The sequence below is a fragment of the Aplidium turbinatum genome, chromosome 3, assembly GCF_918807975.1.
Source record: "Aplidium turbinatum chromosome 3, kaAplTurb1.1, whole genome shotgun sequence".
NCBI classification, from domain to species: domain Eukaryota; kingdom Metazoa; phylum Chordata; class Ascidiacea; order Aplousobranchia; family Polyclinidae; genus Aplidium; species Aplidium turbinatum.
In genome coordinates, this window is record NC_137474.1 from 18,335,811 (window position 1) to 18,361,387 (window position 25,577).

General features: G+C 38.9%; 1 protein-coding gene and 1 pseudogene across 1 annotated transcript; both read right to left on the reverse strand.

Annotated features, from left to right (window-relative positions):
• Positions 1-8,914: 8,914 nt before the first annotated feature.
• Positions 8,915-9,519, reverse strand: LOC145766606 (alpha-tocopherol transfer protein-like). The gene is made up of 2 exons (XM_082578321.1): positions 9,277-9,519; positions 8,915-9,169 (listed from the first exon to the last, which is right to left on the reverse strand). The coding sequence occupies exons 1-2, from the start codon at positions 9,517-9,519 to the stop codon at positions 8,915-8,917; spliced, it is 498 nt and encodes a 165-aa protein (XP_082434447.1).
• A 2,296-nt stretch (positions 9,520-11,815) lies between these two features.
• LOC145766607 (alpha-tocopherol transfer protein-like pseudogene) lies at positions 11,816-13,630 on the reverse strand (annotated as a pseudogene).
• Positions 13,631-25,577: the final 11,947 nt, after the last annotated feature.

A 25,577-nucleotide genomic window follows, 5' to 3' on the forward strand; every position in this document is an offset into this window, starting at 1 on the left:
CTTAACCGCCTGCGAACTGGCGTCGGCCGTTTTCGTTCGGACATGCACAAGTGGGGCATGGCTCCTTCACCAGAATGTGAGTATGGTGCCACTGAACAGACCGCAGATCATGTCGTCCACCACTGCCTAACCCACCGGCCTCCACACAGTGTGCATGGTCTGAGGGTCCTGGACGACGAGACTGTTGAGTGGCTGATGATTTCCTGCCTTCCGATCTAGCCTGGAAAGATCTGTTATTACGCCAATGATGAGTAGTTTTTTGGTAGTTACGTTCATGATGGGCCTATCACTAATCAACCTGTATAAAATACTAGTTATTGCCTACCTACTATACTAACCTATAAGAAAAACATCTGGAAAAAAAATCACAAAACAAATTATGACAGTAATAATGCAATGCTGATGTCATATTTAAAGAGAGAATTATTTTAGCATTGGTAACTTATTGTAACCAAAAAAGTAACATCAACAACAAACAAGCGACTACAGTAAGAAAAAACCAGCAAAAAATTAATGTTATGACGTCAAAATGACGTCATTAATAACATAATTTTGCGTGATTTTCATCTCGTGTATTTTGTAGTGACAGTCAGTCCGAATAAAAAAAAAAAAAAACGTATCCAATTGCATAGAAATGCCGTGAAAAGAGCTCAAAATTGATTTGAGGGGAATCCCAGATTTGGGGGTGATCACGTAACCCAAAAAAGTTACGGCACCCACTAAAATTGAAGTTAGATTCATCAACTACAAAAAAATGCAAAAAAACAACGTATAACACGTTTAGCCTAAAGATGCTCATTTTTGCCCCTAAGGGCTTGCACTATCAGTTGTCTCCACATACCTAAAGCAACTGGAGGTGTGACAGTTGATGAAGCCATGCGGGGACGACTGAACCTTACAACCAGTAGTGGATTTCCAGAAGATTAGCTTCCGGAGCGTTAATTTTTTACTTTCCAAGTGCGCTTGGTGCGTAGAAAAGATTCAGAAATATGTCCTTATAAGACTTTAAAACAACACACTTGATGTACGTAAAACGTTGCTAAAGTAAGTATCATGGTCTATAGATGGTAGGCTATAGCGTTGTTTAATGCAAATATTCGTATTTTAGCGAAACAATAACACAAAAAATACAAGTTATAGTCCACAATTTTTTAAGACATTTATCGTATTTAAAACCTTAAAACCTCTGGCGACTTGTGGTCTCAATTGCCGGGTTAGGCTACGTCCGTGGCGCAACCAGGATCCCACATAGGCCTACGTTGCTGGTTAAAACTTTCTCAGTGGAGGACCGACCATTCGTATAAAGGGTAGCCTAAACTTAAAAAATTACATAGTGTGTAGAGAAGCACGGCCAGATGTCAGTAGGCTATGAGATTCATTTGTGGAAATCCGCGTTCACACTTGCTAGATGAAATTGGAAGGGATTTTGGTGACGTTATCAAATTTTGAAGACTCTGGGATTTTCTTTTCGTAGTTATATATTCACGAAGTCCTCTCACAGCTTCGCGTTCATCTCAGCGCAATCACTTTGTCACTTCAATGATTTCGTTTTCTCCGTGTGTGATTATTGTGTTTTCAAGTTAAGTAGTTGAATCAAGTATTTTGCAGCTGTTATAATTCTATTTGAATAAGGTTCTGGAATAGGTATTGACTTAATTTTGTTTAACCTGTGAATAATCTTCAATTGTAAAATTTTGGCTCTTGTAGTAGCATGGGAGAACTAGTTGTTTCCCCCATTCTTTGGTATTTACATCAGAGAATGAAAACTTTGACTATTGATATGCTGGTCAAACTAGTTGTTCCACATTATCCCCAAGAGGAAATAGAAGCTGCAAAAGAACTGCTTTTCAGTCATTTCCCTGACAATGTTCGGCCAAAGCACTTGAGGAAAAAAGTGAGAAAGGGTCAGGATAAAGCTGACAACACTGTAAAGGACATGGTAGAAGTACTACATGAAATGGCAGTTGCTAAAGAAGATTTCATTGCCCCAACTTTTGTGACTGCAACAACTGATTTTCCTTCTCTGGATATTTGCAATGTTGATGCTGCCTCAATGAGCAATGATATTGCTTCACTGAAACATGATGTTGCCTTACTGAAAAAGGATAACACCTCATTGGAAAATGTCATCTCCTCATTGAGTGAGATAAAAACTCTTTTCAAAAATAACAGTGTTGGTTGTGGTAAACCTGCTTTACCCAGCTTACAGCCAAGTGCTACAAGTACAGTAGACTTACCTAGCCCTGAAAATGCTCAAGGTATAGTAGAGGTTCAATCTTTTGCTTCTGTAGCTGCCAAGAATACAAAATTGATTGCAACAAAGTCTCAGGCTCTGAAACCTTCATCCACCTCAACAAAACAAAATATTGTTGCTGAAAACAAGTGGAAAAAAGTCACCAAAAAACAGAGAAGGCCTAAAGTAGGTAAGCTGGAAACATGCTCCATCAAAACAGTTACCAATTATAATAAACCGGCAGAAGTATTTATTTCTCGACTTCATCCTGACACTTTGTCAGAGGAAATTGAATCATTTGTGAAATGTCAATTTCCAAAAGCAAGCAAAATTACTTGTGTCAAACTTGCAACCAAATTCCCAAGTTATGCCTCTTTCAGAGTTTCCTTGTGTGGCATTGCTTTTAAGGATTCATTGAACTTAGACAACTGGCCAAAAAATACCTTGGTGAAAAGATTTGTTTCAAACCCTATTGAAGCTGGAACAAGTGGCTCTAAGCAGATTACAGAAAAAAGTTCAATTTGAATGATTTAAAAGTTGTGTCTTATAATTGTAGGGGTTTATCTTCATCCCTGCATGATGTTAAAATGTTATGCAAAGATTATCACATCATATTTCTACAGGAAACCTGGCTTGCGAAGCAAAATCTGATGTCTTTATCCACTATCAGTAATTCTCACAATGGCTTTGGTATCACTAACATTGACTATGAGTCTGGTATTCTTGTTGGAAGACCACATTGTGGTATTGCTATCTTGTGGGATAAATCCTTGCAGGTCTCTGTCATCCAAAATGAAAATGCCACTATTATTGGTCTAGATGTTGATCATTCTACTTGTAAAATTTCTTTCATTAATGTGTATTTACCTTATTGTAGTACTTCCAATACAGATGCTTATTTACAATATCTAAGCAGTCTGCAATTTATGTGTGATAACCTTGCCAACTCTAATCTCTTTATATTAGGTGATTTCAATGCTGGAGAATCAAATGCATTTGGAAATTTTTTGAAAACTTTTAGTATGAAACACAGCTATTGTATATCTGATGAAGAGCTGCTCCCTAGAGACTCTTTCACATATGTAAGTGATTGCCATGGCTCAACTTCTTGGATTGATCACTGCCTAACCTCTTTTTCTGTTCATCAATCAATTTCCAAAATGACTATACTGCATGACTACATCTCTTCGGATCATAGACCACTTTCTGTGTACTTTTCTTGTACAAATCTACCTGTTCTTGAAGAAGTTTCAAATGTCTCTCCTCATAATACGATCAATTGGAACTGTATCTCCTCTGAGCAAAAATATGTCTTTGGCCTGGAATCTAAAAAATATCTATCCAAAATTTTTTTACCAACTGAAAGTATTGAATGCAATAATTCTCATTGTTCAGATGCTTCTCATATTGCCTCAATAGACTCTTTTTATAATAGTATAACTGCTGCTCTCAAAGCAGCTTCTGATCAAATCTTTGTTGATAAGAAAAAATGCAATAGATTTTCTGTCCCTGGTTGGAATAATGAAGTTAAGCAGGCTCATGCTATTGCCAGAGAAACTTACATCATGTGGGTGAAACATGGGAAACAACGAAATGGTTATCTGTATGAGTTGATGCAGAATAAACGAAAGGAGTTTAAAAAAGCCTTTCGCCGTTGCAAAAATGCCTCTGAACAACATAGAGCTAATGCACTTGCCTCAGCACTCAACTTGGACAGCTCACAAAAGTCATTTTGGCAGAAGGTAAAAAAATCTACTTGCAAAAATAGTTCTCTTCCTGTAAATGTTGGTGGAGCAAAAGGTCCTGAAGCAATTGCTGAGATGTGGAAGCATCATTACAGCTCCTTGCTAAATTCCAGCAAAATCAACACTGAAAAAGAATTTGTTAACTCGTGTATTTCTTCTAGGGATAAATATCATAATCTTTCAATATTTCGTTGCAACATGGACACAGTTGGTCCCTTGCTTGTCAAACTGCCATTAAATCGCGCTGCTGGTGCTGATAAAATTTCAGCTGAACACCTTGTATATGCTGATTATTCTATTCGTTTTTATATTAGTGTACTTTTTAATATGTGTCTTAGTCATGGTATTGTACCAAATTCTTGCTTGGACACTGTCTTAGTCCCAATTGTAAAGAATTTGAATGGCGACATTCAAGATTCAGGTAACTATAGACCTATTGCTGTAGCTACAGTAATCTCAAAACTGTTTGAACGTTTTATTTTGAATCATCTATTGCCTTTTTTGAATACTAGTGACAATCAATTTGGGTTTAAGTCTGCCCATAGTACTGACATGAGTGTTTTCTTATTAAAACAAGCAGTGTCCTCTTATATCAGTCATGACACTCCTGTATATTCTGTTTTTTTGGATGCTTCAAAAGCCTTCGACAAAGTCAATCATAATTTATTGTTTAAAACACTTATCACACGCAACGTGCCTATGTATTTTGTTCGCTTATTGGAATACTGGTATAGTAAACAAACCATGCAAGAGAGGTGGGGAGGTCATCTGTCCCAATCATTTAATGTGTCCAATGGAGTCAGACAAGGTGGGGTGTTAAGCCCCTATCTTTTTGCAGTATATATTGATCAGCTTTCTTATGAGCTCAATAAAACAAAAGTTGGTTGCTATGTTGGCAACTCTTGTCTAAACCATATTATGTTTGCTGATGACATTTGCTGCATCTCGCCTAGTTTGTGTGGCTTACAAAATTTGTTAGATGTTTGCCACAAGTATGCTGTTGAACATGAAATTACTTTCAATTCTAAAAAGTCATTTGGTATGTTATTTTCCCCAAAAAACTTTTATCTTTCACGTGCTCCTCTGCTACATCTAGGGAAATCTGAAATTGTGTTCACAGACTCTGTAAAATACCTGGGTGTATTTATTGAGAGTTCTCTCTCAGATGAAAATGATATTTCAAGGCAGGTACGCTCTCAGTACTGTGCTGCAAACAATGCAAAATCTCATTTCGCTAAATGCTCACCCTCTGTAAAAAACATTGTATTTCGCTCTTATTGTATGTCCTTTTACGCATCCCAGTTGTGGAACAAGTTTAGATCTTCTAGTATAAAACGATTACGTGTTGCTTACAATGATTCTTTTAGAATATTGCACAACTTGCCTCGTTATGTCAGTGCCCGTGAATATCAAGTAATGTATAATATAACAACGTTTGATGCTTTATTGAGAAAAAACATGTTTTCGTTTATCAACCGTTGCATTCACTCCTCCAATCGCTTTATATCAGACCTGATGTCATCTGATTGTTTTTATCGCTCTGAATACTTTCAATTCTTCCAACGCTCATTGTATATAAATTTGTAACAGTAGATAGCCCATTTAGTGAGCTTTTAAACCGACGGCATCCAAGGTGGCTCACTGTGATCTTTGTGCATTTTCAGTTTGTGTATTATTTCGTTGTTTTTGTTTTGGATATGGACAACTTTGTTTGACGCAAATAAATAATAATAATAAATGACAAGTCTGTTGAATTCAACAAGCGAACTTGGATGGAATTTTCTAAGTGATGATAAAAGATGCGGAGATTGATTGGAGGGCTATTTCTGCAATTTTTTACATGCAATTCCACACCTTTGAACTCTAAGTTTTCAGCATCGTTTGGCAATGCGATAATGTCGCCCGGGTTCGTTCCTACGTGTTTCAAATAATTTTGCAAGATTATTAATTTTGTTATCTGCATCCCAAATAGTACATGCTCTGTTTTGCAGTTCGAGGCTTAGGCTACTGGATAATTCTTGCGAGAATTCGTACAGTACATCAAAGGTAAGTCCAACAAAAAATCCGTGGATGTTATCTTCGACAAGAGTCCTTGATATTTCGCATGTTTCCGAAAATCTCTTGTGTCGCTACTAGCTCCCTTTTTGAAATGTTCAACAAGTGCTGGAAAATCATTTCAGACGGCATTAACTGTACGGAAACTCTAGGCTACCCAACGTGTGTCCACTGTCCAGTACTCTTCCGATTTTCAACAACTGCACTTCAACAGCCGCTGCACATTCACCCAATCCCCTGCTATTGTTAGGATAGGGATTGTAGATCATAGGGATGCGAAGCTCCATCCGCTTTTGGCTCATTCGCAACACTAGAAGGGTTACGATTTTTTTCTAATTTACGAAATATTGTACTTTTTATTTGTTACATAAGAAGAGTGAAGTTGATTTTAAAATAATTTAAGGTTTTTAGTTAAAAGCAAGCCAGCAGCAAAGCGTAGCAAAAATGTCAAATTGGCAATTGACTCTTCTAATGTTGGCGGAACAATGGAGTTGCGCGTCCCGTAATGTACCGTCCCTATGTTAAGAGAAGCGTGGTAAAGGCTATAGCGCTTGTCCATAAAAGATCGAAATCGATTCACATTAGGCTACTAACTGATTTTACAACATCACGAACCGATAGTTCCAATCTATGGTTTGCACAATACCACACCACAATGTCTGGAAATTCATCACGAAGCAATTTTGCCATGCCATGTTTGCGACCTAACATCACAGCCGCGCCATCACACACAATACCAATCAAACAAGAAGATAAAATGTTGTAGACATGCCGTATGATTTTAGGCAGCTCTTCAGGGAATCAAAGATGCCATTCGCCGTAAGACTAGCGAGCTCAACAAGATCTACAAATACATTCACAGGTTCGCTTCCGTCAAGACTGGTACGAAGATATATTATCAGAGTGGATACGTGATTTAACGTGGTCGACTCATTTAGAATTATTATAGATATATCTTTACTGAACAGAGCAATGCATAATAAGAGTATAAAATATTTGAGCTTCCGGAACGCCGTTCCGGACAAGTCAACTTTTTGATCGAGCTTCCGGAGCGGCGCTCCGGACCGTTCCGGCTGAAATCCAGCCCTGCTTACAACCAATACAAAAAAAAGAATAAAAAACACGAGCATTTAAGAATAAACGTAAGGTGAGCTTATACAATAAAACTATGTAGGCTACAGTGTTTGCAGCAACAGCAGTGGTAGGGCCTATAGTTTTAAAATAGGAATCGATAACTGATGGGTTCAGGAATCACAGAGTCAGGAATATACATTAACTTAATTATTATTTGAACATGATATTAAAGTGATGATCATGAATGATCAAAAATGTAGTGAAGAAGATAAGAAAATAGTCTTGATGGCATGCATGTGACTTCGGTATCGGAAAGAGATGGAGTTTCTTTGGCGTTTTTCAAATGAATTTCCAACCAAACTGCTGCTGATAGATGCAGTTTCATTGTTGTAGTAGGCTCTTGTTGTAGTTGTACCGTACTCTTGACAAACAAATCTACACAACAAAGTAACAAAATGATGTTGAAACTGCCTTATCATCAGGTTGGGGGCTCTAGCAAGCAGTATAAACATGTAAGCACAATTTTTGTACAGTAGAATTCGCCTATAACGGCACCTCTAGGGGATTGCAAAAACTGACTTTATAGCCGAATTGACGTTACAGACGAACTACCGCAAACTATTCCAAAACTGTCTTTTGATTAACCCATTTGTGCCGAAAGTGAAAGTAGGCTACTTAGAATTTTTTTTTTAATGTAACTATTGCATAAACATGACCTAAAAACACAAAAGTGCAAGAACTAAAGTATTTTTTAACTCAAAGACAAATTGACTTGCACTCATTATAAAAAAACGTTGTGAAATAATGATCCACTGCCTACTAGAACACGGCCAAATATGTTGCTATTTGGGAAAATTTTTAAGAGTCTTAATTGTTACTATCCTAGTCATGACAAACCTGTCATTTTCCCACTTACAGAAGTATGTAAAATAAGCAATATTTGCATCTAGACATATTTTTGGCTTGTTTTGCGCCGGAGATTAGATATGTATGTTAAGCACAATTTATGCAATAATAATGTAAAATATGTAATATAAATACTTTCCAACCGCATCCTGGAGGTAGTCACATAATACAGTCGTTAGGTTTTTTGTATAGCAGGATCTTTCGCCAATAGAAAACTATATTTTATTTGCAAAATTAAACTTGACGAAAAACAAAACGAACTAAGATTTAAATTGGCACATCAAATGAACAGCTTACAACATAGAATCCCCAAAAAAAATCCTTGATAGGCTACTTTAAATGCAACATGCAATTGCACAAAAAGTGACACACCAAACGATACTACCTCCAGGGTGCAGTTGCAAAGTCTTACATATTACATTATTATTGTGTAAACTGTGCTCAACGTTCATACCTAATCTCCGGTTAAACAAGCGAAACATATTAGCGCTCAAGTCTGCTTTCCCGCAATGCAGGATAAAGATAATAAAACAACAAGTGTAAGCTGTTGTTGTGGCCACTTTAGGCATAAGATATAAGCTATAGGCTAGCTAATTCACCTACTTACACAATTTCAATGTTGTGGGTTTGGCTAGATGCAAATGCTTTGCAGTCGTCCAAACAAACTATGTGGGAACCATGTTTGTTGATTGTTTTCCAACATAGAGCCTACACTAAACGTTTTGATCTAAATCTTCAGGAAGGCTACAAAACAAAGTCATCATCTAATATCATCATTCAGAGGGTTTGTGTTGTGACCCATGGTTAAAATGATAGCATCAAATCTTTAAGCACAAACAAGAAATTACAATGACACGACAGTTCTTTTTCAAGTTATTTATTTTTTTACAATTGGTATCTATTAAGATTTTGCATGTTCTTTCAACAGCGTGTTCTTCCAATTTAATATGTCCAGCTTTGGCCCGGTCCCATCAAACATCGGTGGCAGAACAGATCTTGAAATCCTTTCATGAAGATTGCTGAATTCTGATCCGTGAAGTCTGTAGCGGTTTCGTATCTTTGCTTCCACAAATGGTCGGGATATGGCTGCGACAATGTCGAAGATTTTTGGTTCGTTTACCGCGTTAACACTGTTGACGCGCACAGGCAAGGTGTTCTGTATAATACCAACAAACCGTCGAGCTACTGACGCCGTGATTTGAGCGACGTAGTTCATGCTAAAATATTTTAGTTCTAGTAGGCTACCACTGTAACTCCATTCACTTGCATTTCTTCATTTTCAACAAGTTTTTCCATAGTAAGAAAGATAGCAGCTGCGACATCTATCAAGCTGTGCTTCTTTCCAAACCCTGGACTCCATACTACAACTGTCGATCCGTCCTTGGCTTTCCCTTTCAAAGGAACAACAATCCCAGCATCCAAGATGTGACTTATTGATCTGGGTTTTTTTACTTTATCAAAAACTTTTGACCATGATTCGGTTTGGACGTGATAATTCGTCAACATCTTTAAAGCTCTTTCCTGGTTGAACTTACGAGCTTTCAAAAATTTAAGAAAAACCTCATCGTCATTTTTAATAAGGTCTATCGTGGAATTTGCTTCCAGAAATAATCGCTTGAGCTCATCAATAGCTCTCAGACGGTCTGTATTGTCTTGAGGTCAGACGGTCTGACGGTCTGACGGTCTGTATTGTCTGTAGGTCTGTATTGTCTGTATTGTATAGTCAGACAAATGTATATGCTTCTTATGTACTTTCTGTTTTTGGTGTTACAAAGCCATGTATAGTCATGTCCTGTTGCCTTTTTTCGATTGACTGAATATGATTTATACAAAAACTTTTTGTAAAATATAATTCCATTTCATGCATCATGGGACAGCTTGTGAATGTATTTCATCAAAACCTATATAAAAATATTGTTAGATTTAATCCATTCGTACTGTCCTGGCATAGCACTTCCATTACACCAAGATTGGTTCGAGTAAGGGATGAAGTAAATTAAACCAGGAGGAGATTAACTTTTGGGTAGGTCTTTTATCACCTTCCCAACTGAAAGTATTGTTAGATTTGATATTTTGTGGTATCCTATAAGACTTCGTTTTGACCACGTTTGGTCCATGTACTCTATGGGATGAAATAAACCCTCTGGGGGGTCACTTTGAAGACATCTTACATCACCTTTCCACCCGATAATATTTTTAGATTTGATATTTTTGTGATGTCCTGACATAAGACTTCGTTTTGACCAATTTTGGTCCATGTACCTTATGGGGTGAAATTAAACCCCTGGGGGATCACTTTGGGGTGGTCTTACATCACCTTTCCACCCGAAAATATTGTTAGATTTGATATTTTTGTGATGTCCTAGCATAGAACTTCGTTTTGACCAAGTTTGGTCCATGTACCCTATGGGGTAAAATAACCCCCCTTTTGGGGCTGTTTAGGGGGCTCTAGTGTCCAGACCCACCCGGTGGGGTCAATTTTCCATACTTTTTGTGAGTGACATGGTTGACCTCAGTAACTTCAAGGAGTCAAACCTTTTGTACCTTATGGGGTGAAGTCTTCTGTCGCAGGCTCCCAGACTACTACCACTTCCAAAACTTGGATTAAAAATATCTTATAAATATTAGGCTTAGTTCAAATATGTAAACAAAATATTGTTTTTAATAATTTCTACATTTACGGTAGTCCCTTTGAGAGACCGCAAGTGAAAGAAAAGCTATAAAAACAGGAATGAATAATTAAATTGAAACTTGCCATACCAAGATATACGCGAAAACAACTGAAAACTGCACTAACAACCAATCACGTGGTTTTTCTTGGTTGGTTAGTTTGGTTTTTGAACCTTTATCCTCGAACTGACAAAGGCAAAGCATTCTTGTAGAGACTTTTGACGCAGGGCTGGTTACCGAGTTTGACAGAGTGCAGTTTCCAAGGTGAAGTTTTCAATTCCTGAAGTGTTGTTGCCGGAGAATTATTCTTTCCATTGAGTGCCGCTAAATGGAGATCAGTCCTTATAATGTTTTTCTCAAACGCACACCCCGAGAGTCGAACCAGCGCTGCTTTATTTTGAAGCGTTCTTGACTTAGGCAGATTACTTTTGTTTGTTTCAATAATTTGAAGAGAACTTTCAAAGTCTTTTTAGATATATTTTGGTGATGAAATTGTGTAATTAACTTTATTTTTCACTCAGACCGGCCATTAAGAAGCTAAACTATTTGAGCGGCTGCACAAAAAATTTTTTACACGACTTTGTGAATAACAACTGAACATATCAAGTCTTATTCCTTGGCATCCTGGTTTGGCTTGTCGTCACAATTCTCCTTGAAATCTTGAAGTTTTTAAGTGTATAGGCTACTGTTTTTATAGAGGCATCATTGAATAGTTTTTTCATTTGCTCAGCTTGTCATAAAAATTGATCGCATGAAGAAGTCATTGATTACGTTAAGAATAATGAGAGACAAAAATTATTGTTGACTAAACATAAATTTCAATTTTTTTTATATGAAAACTCAGCTCATTACAAATCTGAGTAATATCCACTCTTCCAGCAATAGCGTTGGCAGAGGTGTCCACTGTCCAGGTGGTACTTTTGGGCGGGTCTGGGGTGAATTTAGGGGCCCGTAACTTTCCTAGGAAGCCCGAAACTTGAAGAAACCACCGTGTATGCTTTGGATGTAAGTACAATGCGTTATCTTAGAATTGTCTCAATTTGGGACACTAGAATCTCATTGGTTTCGGGTCCAAATTATCCTTTCGACGGCACTGCTTGCAAGCGTCTAGTCTAGAACATAGCTATAAATCAACGGGATGATGCATTTCAGATAAACTAACTGATGGAGAGACGAGCTATCATTAAACGGAGGAAATGGCGTAATAAAGCATTAAAACTTGGATTCATTCTGAAGCAACAACCGCTTCAAACAGTAACAGAGTACTTAACATTAAAAGAAGAAAATAACTGAATAACTACAAACAAATAGCCTTGGTTTTGATGCTGCCTTCAGGAAATCCAGAACAACAAGAAAGCAAAATAACTTAAAATTTACTTCACTGAAACTGTAAACGATGCTTTCGAAACAGATCAGTAGCTCAATATATTTAATTGCAAACCATAAATTTTGTGCACATTTAGATTTCCTGATCTACAGTGCTGGAAGCTAAAAATATTCAATTGGATGACATTGAACTAATTTTAAAGTAGCCTAGGGCTAGGCTGTATCCTTCTGTGGTGTCACGTCGAGACACAGCAAAGGTAACTTTCCACCAAAGCTGAAACGTGTTTAAATAAAATGAGTACAGACATGAAAACTCAAATATAGCACAAACACTTCAAAATGACTCCATTGCATGCAGCCAGGTAGCCTCAGTGCCTTCCAAAGACACAATTTAACTACCGGCATACATAATCACGTGATACTTAGGATGCAGTGAAAATATGACTTTGATGTTTTATGTGAGTTTATTAAGACTTTTAGATTGACATACAATATTGAACATAATACAGTGTATTTCAAAAAGAAGTAATGCACTTTCAAGATCATATTTTTCTATCTCAGGAAAATAAATTGCAGCAATAATAATTTATGCATACATAAATTCACAAAACCACACCGCCTTGCCGAGAAGCATTTCTAAAGTAAATGGACGTTATAATCCAACTAGCACATCAGGCAGTATTTTTGCATTGATGCAACGTTTGCAGACATTGAATCAGTACAAAGAAAGACGAATTTGCTGTAGTAAACTCTACCAAAATTAATCAAAACACAGATGCATCTTTCTACAATAATGTAATCACAAAGCTGTATCTTCTCCCATTAAAGCAATCTTCCATGATTCTGGATCAAGTTGAGGTCCTGTTCCTGCAAACATTGGAGGAAGAATAGACTTATCTACCACCTCGTACAAGCTGCTGAAATCAGTTCCATGCAAACGAAAACGTTTCTTAATTTTTTCTTTCATAAACGGTTTCGCAATAGCATAAACAACGTCAAAAATTTTCGGTTCATTTGTGGCATTTAGACTTTTTGTGCGCAGAGGAATCGAATCTTGCACAATTCCGATAAATCTTTTAGATACTGCTGGCGTTGTTTGTCTAACGTAATCCATACTATAATAAGCCATGTCCTGAATCACAGTGACACCATGGACTTGAGTCTCTTCATCTTCAACAAGCTTCTCCATGGTCATGAATATGGCTGCATACAAATTTAGAACATTGGGGTTTTCTCCAATTCCAGGGCGTCCCAGCACAACAGTGGAACCATCTCGAGCTTTTCCTTTTATTGGAAGCACAACACCAATATCTAGCGTGTGACTAATTAAAGCTGGGTTTCTAACTTTTTCGAACACTTCTGGCCACGATGAAATTTGTACGTGGTAGTTAGTCAACATTTTCAAGGCTTTTTCCTGGTTAAACTTTCGAGCTCGAAGAAATCTAAGAATGAATCCATCATCACTTCGAACCAGCTTAATATCTGGATTTGTTTGGATGAAAGCTTCCCTAAGATAGTCAATGGCTCTTAAACGTTCTGCATTATCTTCTGGTTCATTCAACTCCTCTACTGCTTTTGCTAAAACAGCTGGGGGTAGTTTACATTCATATCTTGGAGCCATGGAAAAGATAATAAAGAACAGTAAGTCTTAATTTTACATTTAGACTGACAAATCAACTACACCTGCAGTGAGTGCTTTGTAGGAAGCATAAACTGGTTAATAATTTACTACATTATACAACACGATGCAAGCCTATAGTTATGTAACAATTTCTTTTCAGCCTGGTCTTTGTTTATCTTTTGCAGGTCACTCATTAGTGATAAGTCACTCAGCTATAGCATTTCTTAAAATGCAAGGCTGTCTGAAAGAAACTTTTTGGTCCAAACAAAACGAAACGTAGTATTTTGAAACTACAAAACGAAGTTTGTTAAAAAGAATTTAAATCCTTAATTGTTTTAAAAGATAGAGTATGCAAACACGCAAAAAAACAATCAGTTGAGCTCACAAATTCTTGACAACAGAGCAGGTAGGCAATACACAAACAGGAGTTATAGCATAGCTTAGTAGGTGATTTGGTGGGCCACCTTGTCCCTCTTTAAAGCCTTTTAGGCCACCTTGACCCTCCCTTCTTATGGTATAACACGTCACATAAGTTCTGTTTCATTCCACACAAAAGATTTTTGAAACTTATTACGAATTCGTTTTTGTTATCAAGGGTTTCGCACATGGAGTCCCTTTGGGGGACGCGCCAGAAAATCAACAAGAGAAATAGATCAGTGTCGCATTTATACCATTTGTCTTGATTTACTTCATTGTTGGAACGATCACACAATCGTAGCAATATCGCCACTGAAAAAAACTCAACAACGGCTTAAGAACAAAATCAGTATCATAAGATCATCACCCGCAATAGTACCAACAACGTATCTACATCGCACAATGACATATATCATCAAATAATTTAAGAACATACAACTTATTATCACAGCAACAGAAACTACACATTAACTGCACAAGACCTTATCTAATACAATTACATCATTCTTCTTCTCTCGTATTGTCGCTATATGTTAGGGCATCCGTTGGTTAGCCACTGCCTGGTGTCGTCATCGATGGAAATTAGGCCTTCCATACCATGGGGTGGTCTATATAGCCGGCAATCCTTGATAATGTGGGCTGCCGTCTGCATTTCGCCCTGACCTATTTCGCCCATTACATCATTAACTGAACAGTATCAAAATCGACTGCATAATATCAAAACCGACTGACTAATATCAAAATCGACTGAGTAATATCAAAACCGACTGCATAATATCAAAATCGAGCGCCTAATACCAAAATTGACTGACTAATATCAACATCGACTTAATAATATCAAAACCGACTGCATAATATCAAAATCGACCGCTTAATATCAAAATCGACTGACTAATATCAAAATCGACTGAATAATATCAAAATCGACTGTCTTATATCAAAATCGATTGCTTAATATCAAAACCGACGGATTAATATAAAAACCGACTGACTAATATCAAAATCGACTATAGTTGCTTAAAACATCAAAATCGATTGCTTAATATCAAAACCGACGGATTAATATAAAAACCGACTGATTAATATCAAAATCGACTAGTTGCTTAAAAGATCAAAGTCCCAATCGGTGTACAGTAGAAAGTCCATGCCAAGCATAAGCAAATAGCACTATGATCAAACCTCCATTCGTCGCTTTCCGCCAACTAAGCTCGTGACAACTCGATTGATCATCTCCTCATTGATCCTTTCACGATGGCAATGAAGCACACACAAGTCGGAGAGTGTCGTGTGTTTCTGAGCACGGCGCTCTGTCCCTCAAGCTTATTACTCAGTTAATTATTGCCTTGTTTTCTACACGCCTTGGTTCTACGTTTTCTTCATTCGTTCATTCATTCAGTTCTGTTGTTGTAGCATTATGTACGTTCGGAAGCAGTTATTTATGTATCCTTTTATTTGCAGATGTAGTTGCTTTCTATTTTATTAAAGCCTTTGCAAGGTTGTTGTACAAGTGAATTAAGTTTACTTCAATTTAATAAAATAGTAGCTATGCATAAGTTCATGCAACCCCAAGTGTTTGGGGTCGACACAAACTCCCCGGAAGCCTCAAGAAAGTGGCAACATTGGAAGCGGACGTTTCGAAACTACATCGCAAGGATTGAGGGTGCTGATGCGCAAGCGAAGCTCGACATCCTAGTAAATTTACTAGAGTCACATGTGTATGCGCACATCAGTGAATGTGACACTTACGATAACGCCATTGCTCAGTTGGACACCCTCTACAATAAACCAATCAACGAAATTTTTGCGCGACACCGGCTTAACACATGCAGGCAAAAAGTGGACGAACCTCTGGAAAGTTTTCTTCAAAGACTAAAACAGCTCAGTGCTGACTGCAACTTTAGTGCAGTTTCTGCAGCTCAAAACAAAGAAGCAGCCATTCGGGAAGCCTTTATTGCGGGAATTACTTCAAGTTACATCCGACAAAGACTTCTTGAAGACAATGTCTTGGAACTACAAAGAGTCTTTGAAAAAGCTCGGTCGGTTTATGATGCCCAACGTAATGCCGAAGCGTACGTTATGCCCCCTGGCGGAGAAGCTTTGAATGATCCTCTAGCTGTGTGCGAGTCACGTTCTTGGGATTCCCAATCCAGCAACAAAACGCCACCTCGCAAAAGCGACTGCCTTGCAATAGAGCAGAAAAAAATGCTTCTTTTGTGGCAGAAGACTTCATCCCAGAGACAAATGTCCTGCCAAAGAACAGATTTGCTACAAATGTAACAAAAAAGGCCACTTCGCTAACGTGTGCCGTTCGACGAGCAGTAACGCAACCGCTGCATGTCAATCAACAAGCTTGGCAGCTCTCACATCGATGTCTAAATCAGATCAAAACGTAAACGTATCCATTGAGATCAATGGAAAACTAGCTAAATGCCTTATTGACACGGGCGCCCAAAACAACCACATAAGCCATGAATTCAGTCATCGCGCTAACTTGAAAGTAAGCTATAGTGACGAGCAGCATGTGGATTTAGCTGTAAAAGGCTCATCAGTGAAAACTCGAGGCTCCTGCTTTGCAACTCTACAACTCCTGGATCGCGATTATGCTGATGTGAAATTCAGTGTCATGGACGGACTACTCTGGGACGTAATTCTTGGACGTGAGTTTTTACAACAGCATAAATGCGTAAATTTTAACTTTGGAGGATCTGAACAACCTTTGAACCTTGGGGCCTTAAAACCTTTGAGGAGCCCAATGCCAGTACGTTTATTTGAGCATATGATAGGAGACTGTTGCCCAATTGCTTCCAAATCACGTCGATATTCTAAAGCTGATCAAAGTTTTATTAAGAATCAAGTCGCTCAACTCTTGCGTGATGATGTTATTGAACCAAGCACGTCACCATGGCGTGCTCAATTGGTAATTGTAAAAAATGAAAACCATAAAAAACGCATGTGCGTGGACTACAGTCAAACAGTAAACAAATTTACTTTGCTCGATGCCTACCCGATTCCGAACATGCAAAGCATTATAGATAATGTTTCTCAGTACAAATGGTTTTCTACTCTGGATCTACGCAGCGAATATCTACTCATGAATATCGTGTAGCACATAATAATGTGCTACACGATATTCATGTATCTTTATGCCATCCTGGTATAACTCGTTTGCTTCATTTTGTTCGAACTAAAAATCTACCTTATTCTGTCGACGACGTTCGGAAAACGGTGCAAAACTGCAGCGTATGTGCAGAAATCAAACCTAACTTATAAACCACCTAATGCGCATCTTGTTAAAGCTACCCAGCCGTTTGAGCGACTGAGTTTAGATTTCAAAGGCCCTATGCCGTCTGTGTCCAAGAACAAATACATGTTAACAGTTGTGGACGAATTTTCTCGTTTTCCTTTCGCGTTTCCTTGTGCAAGTACTGATGCGCGAACTGTTATTTCTTGTTTAAACCAATTGTTTGCGTTGTTTGGTATGCCTGCGTATGTAAACTCCGATAGGGGCTCGGCTTTCATGTCCAAAGAACTATCATCGTATCTTAATAGCCATGGTGTTGCATGCAGTAGGACGTCTGTCTATAATGCTCCTGGAAACGGACAATGTGAAAGGTATAATGGAATAATTTGGTCTGCAGTGAAATCAGCATTAAAGTCTCGTAAACTTGACATGTCGCGCTGGGAAAGCGTGCTATCCGACGCTTTGCATTCTATCCGCTCTTTGCTTTGCACCGCTACAAATGAAACGCCTCACGAAAGGTTATTTGTGTATAAACGTCGATCGTCATTTGGAGTTTCTATGCCGACATGGTTATCAACACCAAATAAAGTGTTTCTACGGCGTCATGTTCGTTTATCAAAGTATGATCCTGTTGTTGACGAAGTAGAGCTCATGCATGCCACCCCTAACTATGCTCGTGTTCGTTTTCCTTCTGGCAGAGAAACAACGGTCTCTCTCAAAGATATTGCACCATTGGGACAATCGGATGAACCTGTTTTACCGGTTGAACAGGATGTTCCAGTCGAAGCAAACTTAATACGTTTGCCTCCTCCAGTGGCGAATGGTGAAGCTATTGCTCTACCCAATGGATTTGTAAATAATGACGTGACTTCAACATCACCGGATGTAAATTTAAGTGTGCGTAGTGACGATGGCGACATTGTACAACGTGAAACTACTGATCCCTCTATGTCATCGTCTTCGCCCACCACTGATACAACACACTTACGCAGATCCACTCGTATTCGTCGTTCGGTTGATCGTTATGGTGCAGTGCCATATTTTTAGCAGTCTGCTTTGATTTCATGTAAAATCACGCTTGCTGTCCAAGTTACGCTTATGAACTATATTTTGCGTGGTTGTGCTATATATAATGCAATTTTGAGAGGGGGAGAATGTCGTGTGTTTCTGAGCACGGCGCTCTGTCCCTCAAGCTTATTACTCAGTTAATTATTGCCTTGTTTTCTACACGCCTTGGTTCTACGTTTTCTTCATTCGTTCATTCATTCAGTTCTGTTGTTGTAGCATTATGTACGTTCGGAAGCAGTTATTTATGTATCCTTTTATTTGCAGATGTAGTTGCTTTCTATTTTATTAAAGCCTTTGCAAGGTTGTTGTACAAGTGAATTAAGTTTACTTCAGAGAGGCGATAGGAAATCACCCCTAGACTTAGCATAACTATGTCTTCACTTGTTTCATGCACGAAAAAGACCCCTCAGCCTCAACAGTTGTTGCGGGTGACGCCATGATGATTTTGATTGCGTTTCGCACGCTTGGGTAATCCTGAGCGCTCAAAAGAAGCTCCTGTAAACATTTTCTGTTGGCTTCAGCGCTCAACGAAGATCTCCACAAGCTTACTTCTAATATGATCACATGGTTACCCTACGACCTACGTTCAAAGTCAAAAGTCAGGACGCATTCCAAAATCAAACCGAAAACAGTTGAACATGCTAGTCGCATGCTATTATAAATAGTTTTTTGCATATCTGTTCGATTTCGGAAGACAACAGTTTAAATGCTCTGGTACAGTAGGCTATTTATTGATAGTATTTTATGTCAAATTTTCAAAATTTATAATTTTCACATTTTGGCAACATTTCGACACAAAATTTCCATATTACCACTAAATTATCACAAATTTTTCATTACCGCATTTTTACCACAAGCATGATGAAAATTCCACAATTGTGGTAATTACCACCAAAGTGGAAGCGCTGCAACTGAATGCTGTGGAAAATTACTGCATAAATCAGTTTCGCTTCTGTTGCGTCATAATTACACATAATCAATGAGTGCTTTCGCTTGCGCCATTCCTCGACAGCAGTGGGGTACATAATTTTGAGTAACGTCAAACCATAATTTTGAGAGATTTTGTAGCGTACAAGGGAGTTACCGAGTAATGTCGGGACACATGTTAAAGGGCTTTTTGTTATGATATAAAATAAATTCATGCGTACATAATGATGAAACTTTAGTTTATGCACTAAAAGTAAGATCGTTCGCGGGCCGCAAAAAGTTTGTCCGCGGGCCGCAGTTTGCCGACCCCTGACCTAAGCCCTCATCAGGATCTGAAAATTGTAATACAAGTGGGAAAGGTGTGTATTTTGAACCCCTTAAAGAAAAATAAGCACAACTCAGCCAACTTCCGGTTAATGTGTATTATTTTTCACCCAGATACAGTCTAGGTAGGCTACTTGCAAATCAGTGTAGAAAATATAAATCACATAGGCTACAATAAAAAAGTACAAAATAATTAAGCAATAAAAAATGTTTAAAAATGGTCCAAATTACACATATGGTGTGTATTTTGGACCATTGGGGTGTGTATTTTGGACCATTGGAGTATGTAATTTGAACCGAAGTTGCTTGAGGTCTTCGCAATGAAATTTCTGGATGACGGTGTTACGGCCAATCTCTGTACAAATCAAACGTCATATAAAACCGTTCAAGTCTACCGAATCTTACGTCATGGAAATTCCTAAAAAATGAGCCAAGATTGCACCATCGTTCGTAAGACTTGTATCATACCTGTTGAGAATTACTTCACAATGTTTCACTATGATGTCACAGTAACTGCGTACGTGAGTTTGAGATATTGCAATGTATTCTGGTCATTCGTAAAATGGTTGCTTGAAAGTTGGTGAAATATTTAACTGTTTGCTTAGTGCTTGCCAGCTGGACAAAATATCCGTCTTTATCTAAGTAGTTTGGATTGTAGTGACAGGTTTTTAGTGGTGTATCGCGTTGCACCTCATTTTCGATAGCCGCGGGCTAATTTTATAGAAATACACTTTTTGAATAGACGTTTCAGAAGAGTGTTTCGTTTTCGGTGATTACATACAGACGAACGGATTCGGGAATCTTATGTTACAATTTTCGCACGAAGAGATTATGGTTTACCGTTGTGACCATAAATAATAAAGACGTGGCTTGTTAGTTGGTAGACCAAGAAGCACTTGGAAGCACATAAAATAAAGAAGATTGTTGTTGGTTGGTAGTCTACAGAAGAAAAAGATTAAAGCCGTTTTCTTCTCAGTTGGTGCAGAAGAATTAAAGCACAAGAAATTTAAAGACTTTTCTCAGTTGGTACTGAAGAACTTCAACCAAAAAATTAAAGAAAAAACAACATTGACATTCATTGGCAAGATAGAAGATTAAAGACAATCGATCTGTGCTTGAGATTCAAGTGGACGAATCCAAGCAAGTTTTGTGGAACTTTAGGACTTCATATATATAACCCTACAACTACGGTATTGTGCATTTAAATTCTTTTTGTATTTTTACGGTCTTTGCAGTTAAGTTTTTTATAACTACTGTGATAATTTTGTGTGTTTGTGTAACTTAATTTTTTAATTGTTAAATTTAGCCCCAACATTTAATATGTCTACACTCGGTGGCGACAGGGACTCGACCGCCGTCGACTCGACTGAGTTTAAGCCTGATGATGTTCTTTGCGGTCGGGCAGGCCATTCTGGGGAGGGACCCAGTAACGATGAGGCTAAGTCAGTTCGAGAGGCCCGGCATCTTAGAAGGGATATTTTAACTCAAATTTGGGAAATTTCTGTAGCCCTAGGTTCTTTGAGTGATAAGCAGGAACTGTTAATTTTTCGATCTAACTTGTCTACTTTAGAAGAGGAATTACAGCATTTCCGTGCTCTTTTGAGTAAAATTTTTAACTCTGCAATTTTGGCAGAACTTCGTGATAGGGTAGATCCCGAATTTAACTCGTTGAAAAATAACTTCGAACAAAAAGTAAGTGAGTTCTTAGATATGTTGGATGCTGACATACATCCTGAGGATAGCGCCTCAAATGTAAGCACTAGGATGTCTAAGAGTTCGTCTTGGATAGTGGCACAAATTAACCTACAGCTAAGACGAGAGGAGCTCCAGATCCAAGCAGAGGCCGAAGCAAGAGCTGCTGAGGCCATCGCAAGAGCTGAGGCCATACGAGCTGAAGCTGCCGGGAGAGCTGAGGCCGAAGCGAGAGCTGCTGAGGCTGCCGCGAAAGCCGAAGCTAGAGCTGCTGAGTTCGCACTCAAAGACGCTCAATTGAGGGCTGAACAACGTAAAGAGGTAGTTTTAGCTGAATATCGATCAGAGTTGGGCTCCGGCGTAGTTCTAAGAAGGGCTCTTCTAGCCGTTCCAGAAATGAACATCAATCGCAGTTTAATTTACATAACCTTTTCCAGACGCCTGTTCAATCCGTGGGTGGACCAGGGTAATCCACACGTTTTCAAACTGTTTCAGGAGGTCTCGGGGCCGCGGCTAAGGATCTTCCGAAGGATCTAAAGCCAAGGCCAGCGAATTTTATCCGAACTCCTCCCCCAGAGCGTACAGGTCACGGGGCCGCCATCAGAAGTAATGTTTTGCCCCCTTCACAGTTTTCTGCGCCGCTAGGTTTTGATCGCCCAGCTACACGTAATTTGGGTGGTTGTAAGAGGCGTGTCGCGTCTACTGATTTTAACTTGTGTAAGGAGCGTGATCGGGCTGTGCATGTAACTGAGCCCCCTCAGCCCCTTAAGGGATATAGCTTGTCTTCTCCCGTTAAATCGAGTTCTCAATAACAGGATTGCTTTTTTGAATACCAAAATAGTAGGACGTTTTTCGATAAGGCGGCCTTGATTGGTTACGATGGTAACAATATGCCATTTATCTTCTTTAAAAGTCGTATTACGGCTTTGATGGCAGCTTCGCCCTTTAAAGGAACTCGTTTGACTTTGTTACAAGCAGCTTGTGTTAGGACAGCTGCGCAAACGATTGCTAATTTGGTTTCTGGCACTCCTGGCTTGTCAGAGGAAGACAGGATAGAAATGTCGTTAGCTCGCTTGTCTCAACGTTTTGGAGTTCGTGGAGGTCTTTTCGCCGAACCAGAAATTAGAAAGTATCGCTATGATAGCAAATTGACTTCGATCTCTTCCAGTGATTTGAAAGAGTTTAAAGATGACTTGTCGCAGTGTTTTCTTTACGCGCAAGCTTATGGTCAGCGTGATAAATTAGAAGGACGTTTTGTTTTGGATTTGGCTAAGCGACTCCCGTTTGACGCTAAGCAGCGTTATCTTGACTTTTTAGGTGATCAGTATGGTGGCACTGATGAGCCTACTTTTCAGAGTTTGTTTGAATTTGTAGTACGGGAGGAAACGAGTAAGTCGACTGATTTTAGCATTATGCTAACGGGCGATTCTGGTGAGTCGCAGCATTTTAAAAAGTTTGGTAAAGGAAAATTGCCTTCATGTCCGGTTAGGCAGACGTCGGTAAAACCCCATGATAATGTGATGTCAGGGAGTTCGCAGTACTCGACTGCTGTTGGCGCACCGCGCGGTGGTGAAGCCAGACGTAAAAACCTACCGGCATGCATTTGTTGTTCGTCACGTGGTCAAGTTGAATATCATTTTTTGTCTAACTGTAAAGAATTTTTGCGCTTGACACCTAAAGGTCGGAGAGATGTTATTGTAAAAGCTGGCAAATGCTTGAATTGTTTGCGCCAGCATATGGTTAGGGATTGCGTTCATGCAAACAACTGTCGTAAGTGTGGGCCTAACAACGATAGGAAACACTATTTTCTTCTGCATGATTTTTATGTGACGTCACGTGATTCTCTGGATTCGATCGGCAAAGATGATGCTGGTGCCAGAGTTCCTGTGCGTAATGTTAAGATTGGAAATGTTAAAGCAGCTTTTAACCGCATTACTGCTGCTTGTGTTTTGAATCCAATGACGGGTAAATCGAAGTTGGTGTATTGTCAGCATGATCCTGGTTCGCAGTTGACGTTTGTTTCGAGTGATTTGGTGTGCAAACTTGGTCTTAAACCGTACGATAAAGCGTCGTTTAAAATGGATACTATGGCTGGTCAGAAACCTACTTGTGCTGACCTTGTCAAACTCAACATCCAGTCGTTAGAGACGGATGAACTGTTTTGTGATATAACTTCGGTGGTTAACCCAGCTTGGGCTGACGATGTTAAAACTTTACCACATAAGCAGGATTTAAGTGGTTTTCGTCATTTTCATGACGTGAATATGTTTCATTTGAATGATTGTAGTACTGTAGATGTACTGATTGGCAACGACAACGCTTATTTGATGTGGGCAAAAGAAGAACGTGTTGGTGAAAATCGTAGTGAACCGCATGCTTTACTCACTCCTCTCGGTTGGTTGGCTTGTGGTAGTAAGTCACCCTTAGATGAAAGCGTTGCTAACGTGTGCAGAGTGCAGACGTCTTCAGAGTCGGATGTCATCTCTGGCTATCAACGTAAAATTGAGTCTCGTGATATGGAAATAGCAGACCTGAATAAAGTCATTCAGGATTTGACGTTGCAAAATGAAACCTGTGAATTGTCTCGCAATGATAATTTGGCTAGAGAACTTGTTGAACCGAATATTGAGTTGAAAGATGGTCGATTTGAGATACCTGTACCGTTGAAGGAAGATATTGATTTACCTAACAATTTTGTGTTGGCGTCAGATAAAGCTGCTGCTTTAAGAAAGAAAGCTTTAAAACAACCTGAACTTCGTGATTTCCTTACTGACACCATGAAAGATCTTAAATCTAATGGCTATATTGAGCGTGCTGGTGAAGCAGGAAATGTCAAGGGATTTGAATGGTATTTACCATACTTTGTGACGTCACAATTAAAAAAGCGCATTGTTTACGATGGCAAGTCTGAATTTCGAGGAACTTGTGTTAATGATGTAATGTTTTCGTGTCCTGATTTGTTAAACCCTCTGGCAGATCTCTTGGCCAGATTTCGGCTTGGTAGATTTGGTTTCGTGGCCGATATGACCAAGTACTTTTTTCACATTTTGAACTCTTCAATACGTAAGCCCAATTTTATTAAACTGTTTACGTACACAGGCAGTGCCGTTCGGATCATGAACGAACGCCCTTTGGTACCTTTGAGTGGCGACCCTAGGGATTTTACTGTCATCACCCCTGCCTCACCTTTAACCCCATACTTAGACCCGTACTGTGCTGTTGGGCAACCACATGATCGTGACCAACTAAGAAGGGATTATCGGTTCAATTTGTCACTTTCTCAGCAGTTTTGGAGTAAATGGATCGATTTTTACTTGCCAGGGCTTCAGGGCCGGAAAAAATGGTTAAAAATGGCCGAGAATTTGGAGCTTGGTCAACTTGTAGTGGTAGTGGTGGGTTCTCTTCAAGACATTGGTAAACGTGGGAAGTATCAACTTGAGAGGGTGCATGAGGTAGTCCCACAAATTAGGAAAGGGAAGCCTGTGGTTTGTAGAGCTAAAGTTGCCGTCTGCAACTATGATGAGAGTACGGGGGAAGTGAAAGTAGACTACGTGTTGAGGGATATTTCGTGCCTTGCCCCCGTAAAGAACACCTAAGTGTTAGGGTTTAAGCCTGGTTTTCTCTGCGGTGGCCGATACTTGTCTGAGCCCGGAACAGTCGGTTATTATCGCAACCATTGTATATAGCGTCATTTTTGCGTGTACCTATGGTACCAATTTCATGTATTGTCGTGTATTATTGTTAATGTTGTTCATTCTTTGCATGCCTTTTGTATTTGCGTATTAACTTAAACGTGAGTGACTAAAACAATTTGTGTATCGTGTGTTTTATTCATTGACTCACGATTGTCCTTAAATTCTTTTTTTTTTAGTTATGCCATGTTAGACTGTCATAACTAGGGGCCGCTATGTTACGGCCAATCTCTGTACAAATCAAACGTCATATAAAACCGTTCAAGTCTACCGAATCTTACGTCATGGAAATTCCTAAAAAATGAGCCAAGATTGCACCATCGTTGGTAAGACTTGTATCATACCTGTTGAGAATTACTTCACAATGTTTCACTATGATGTCACAGTAACTGCGTACGTGAGTTTGAGATATTGCAATGTATTCTGGTCATTCGTAAAATGGTTGCTTGAAAGTTGGTGAAATATTTAACTGTTTGCTTAGTGCTTGCCAGCTGGACAAAATATCCGTCTTTATCTAAGTAGTTTGGATTGTAGTGACAGGTTTTTAGTGGTGTATCGCGTTGCACCTCATTTTCGATAGCCGCGG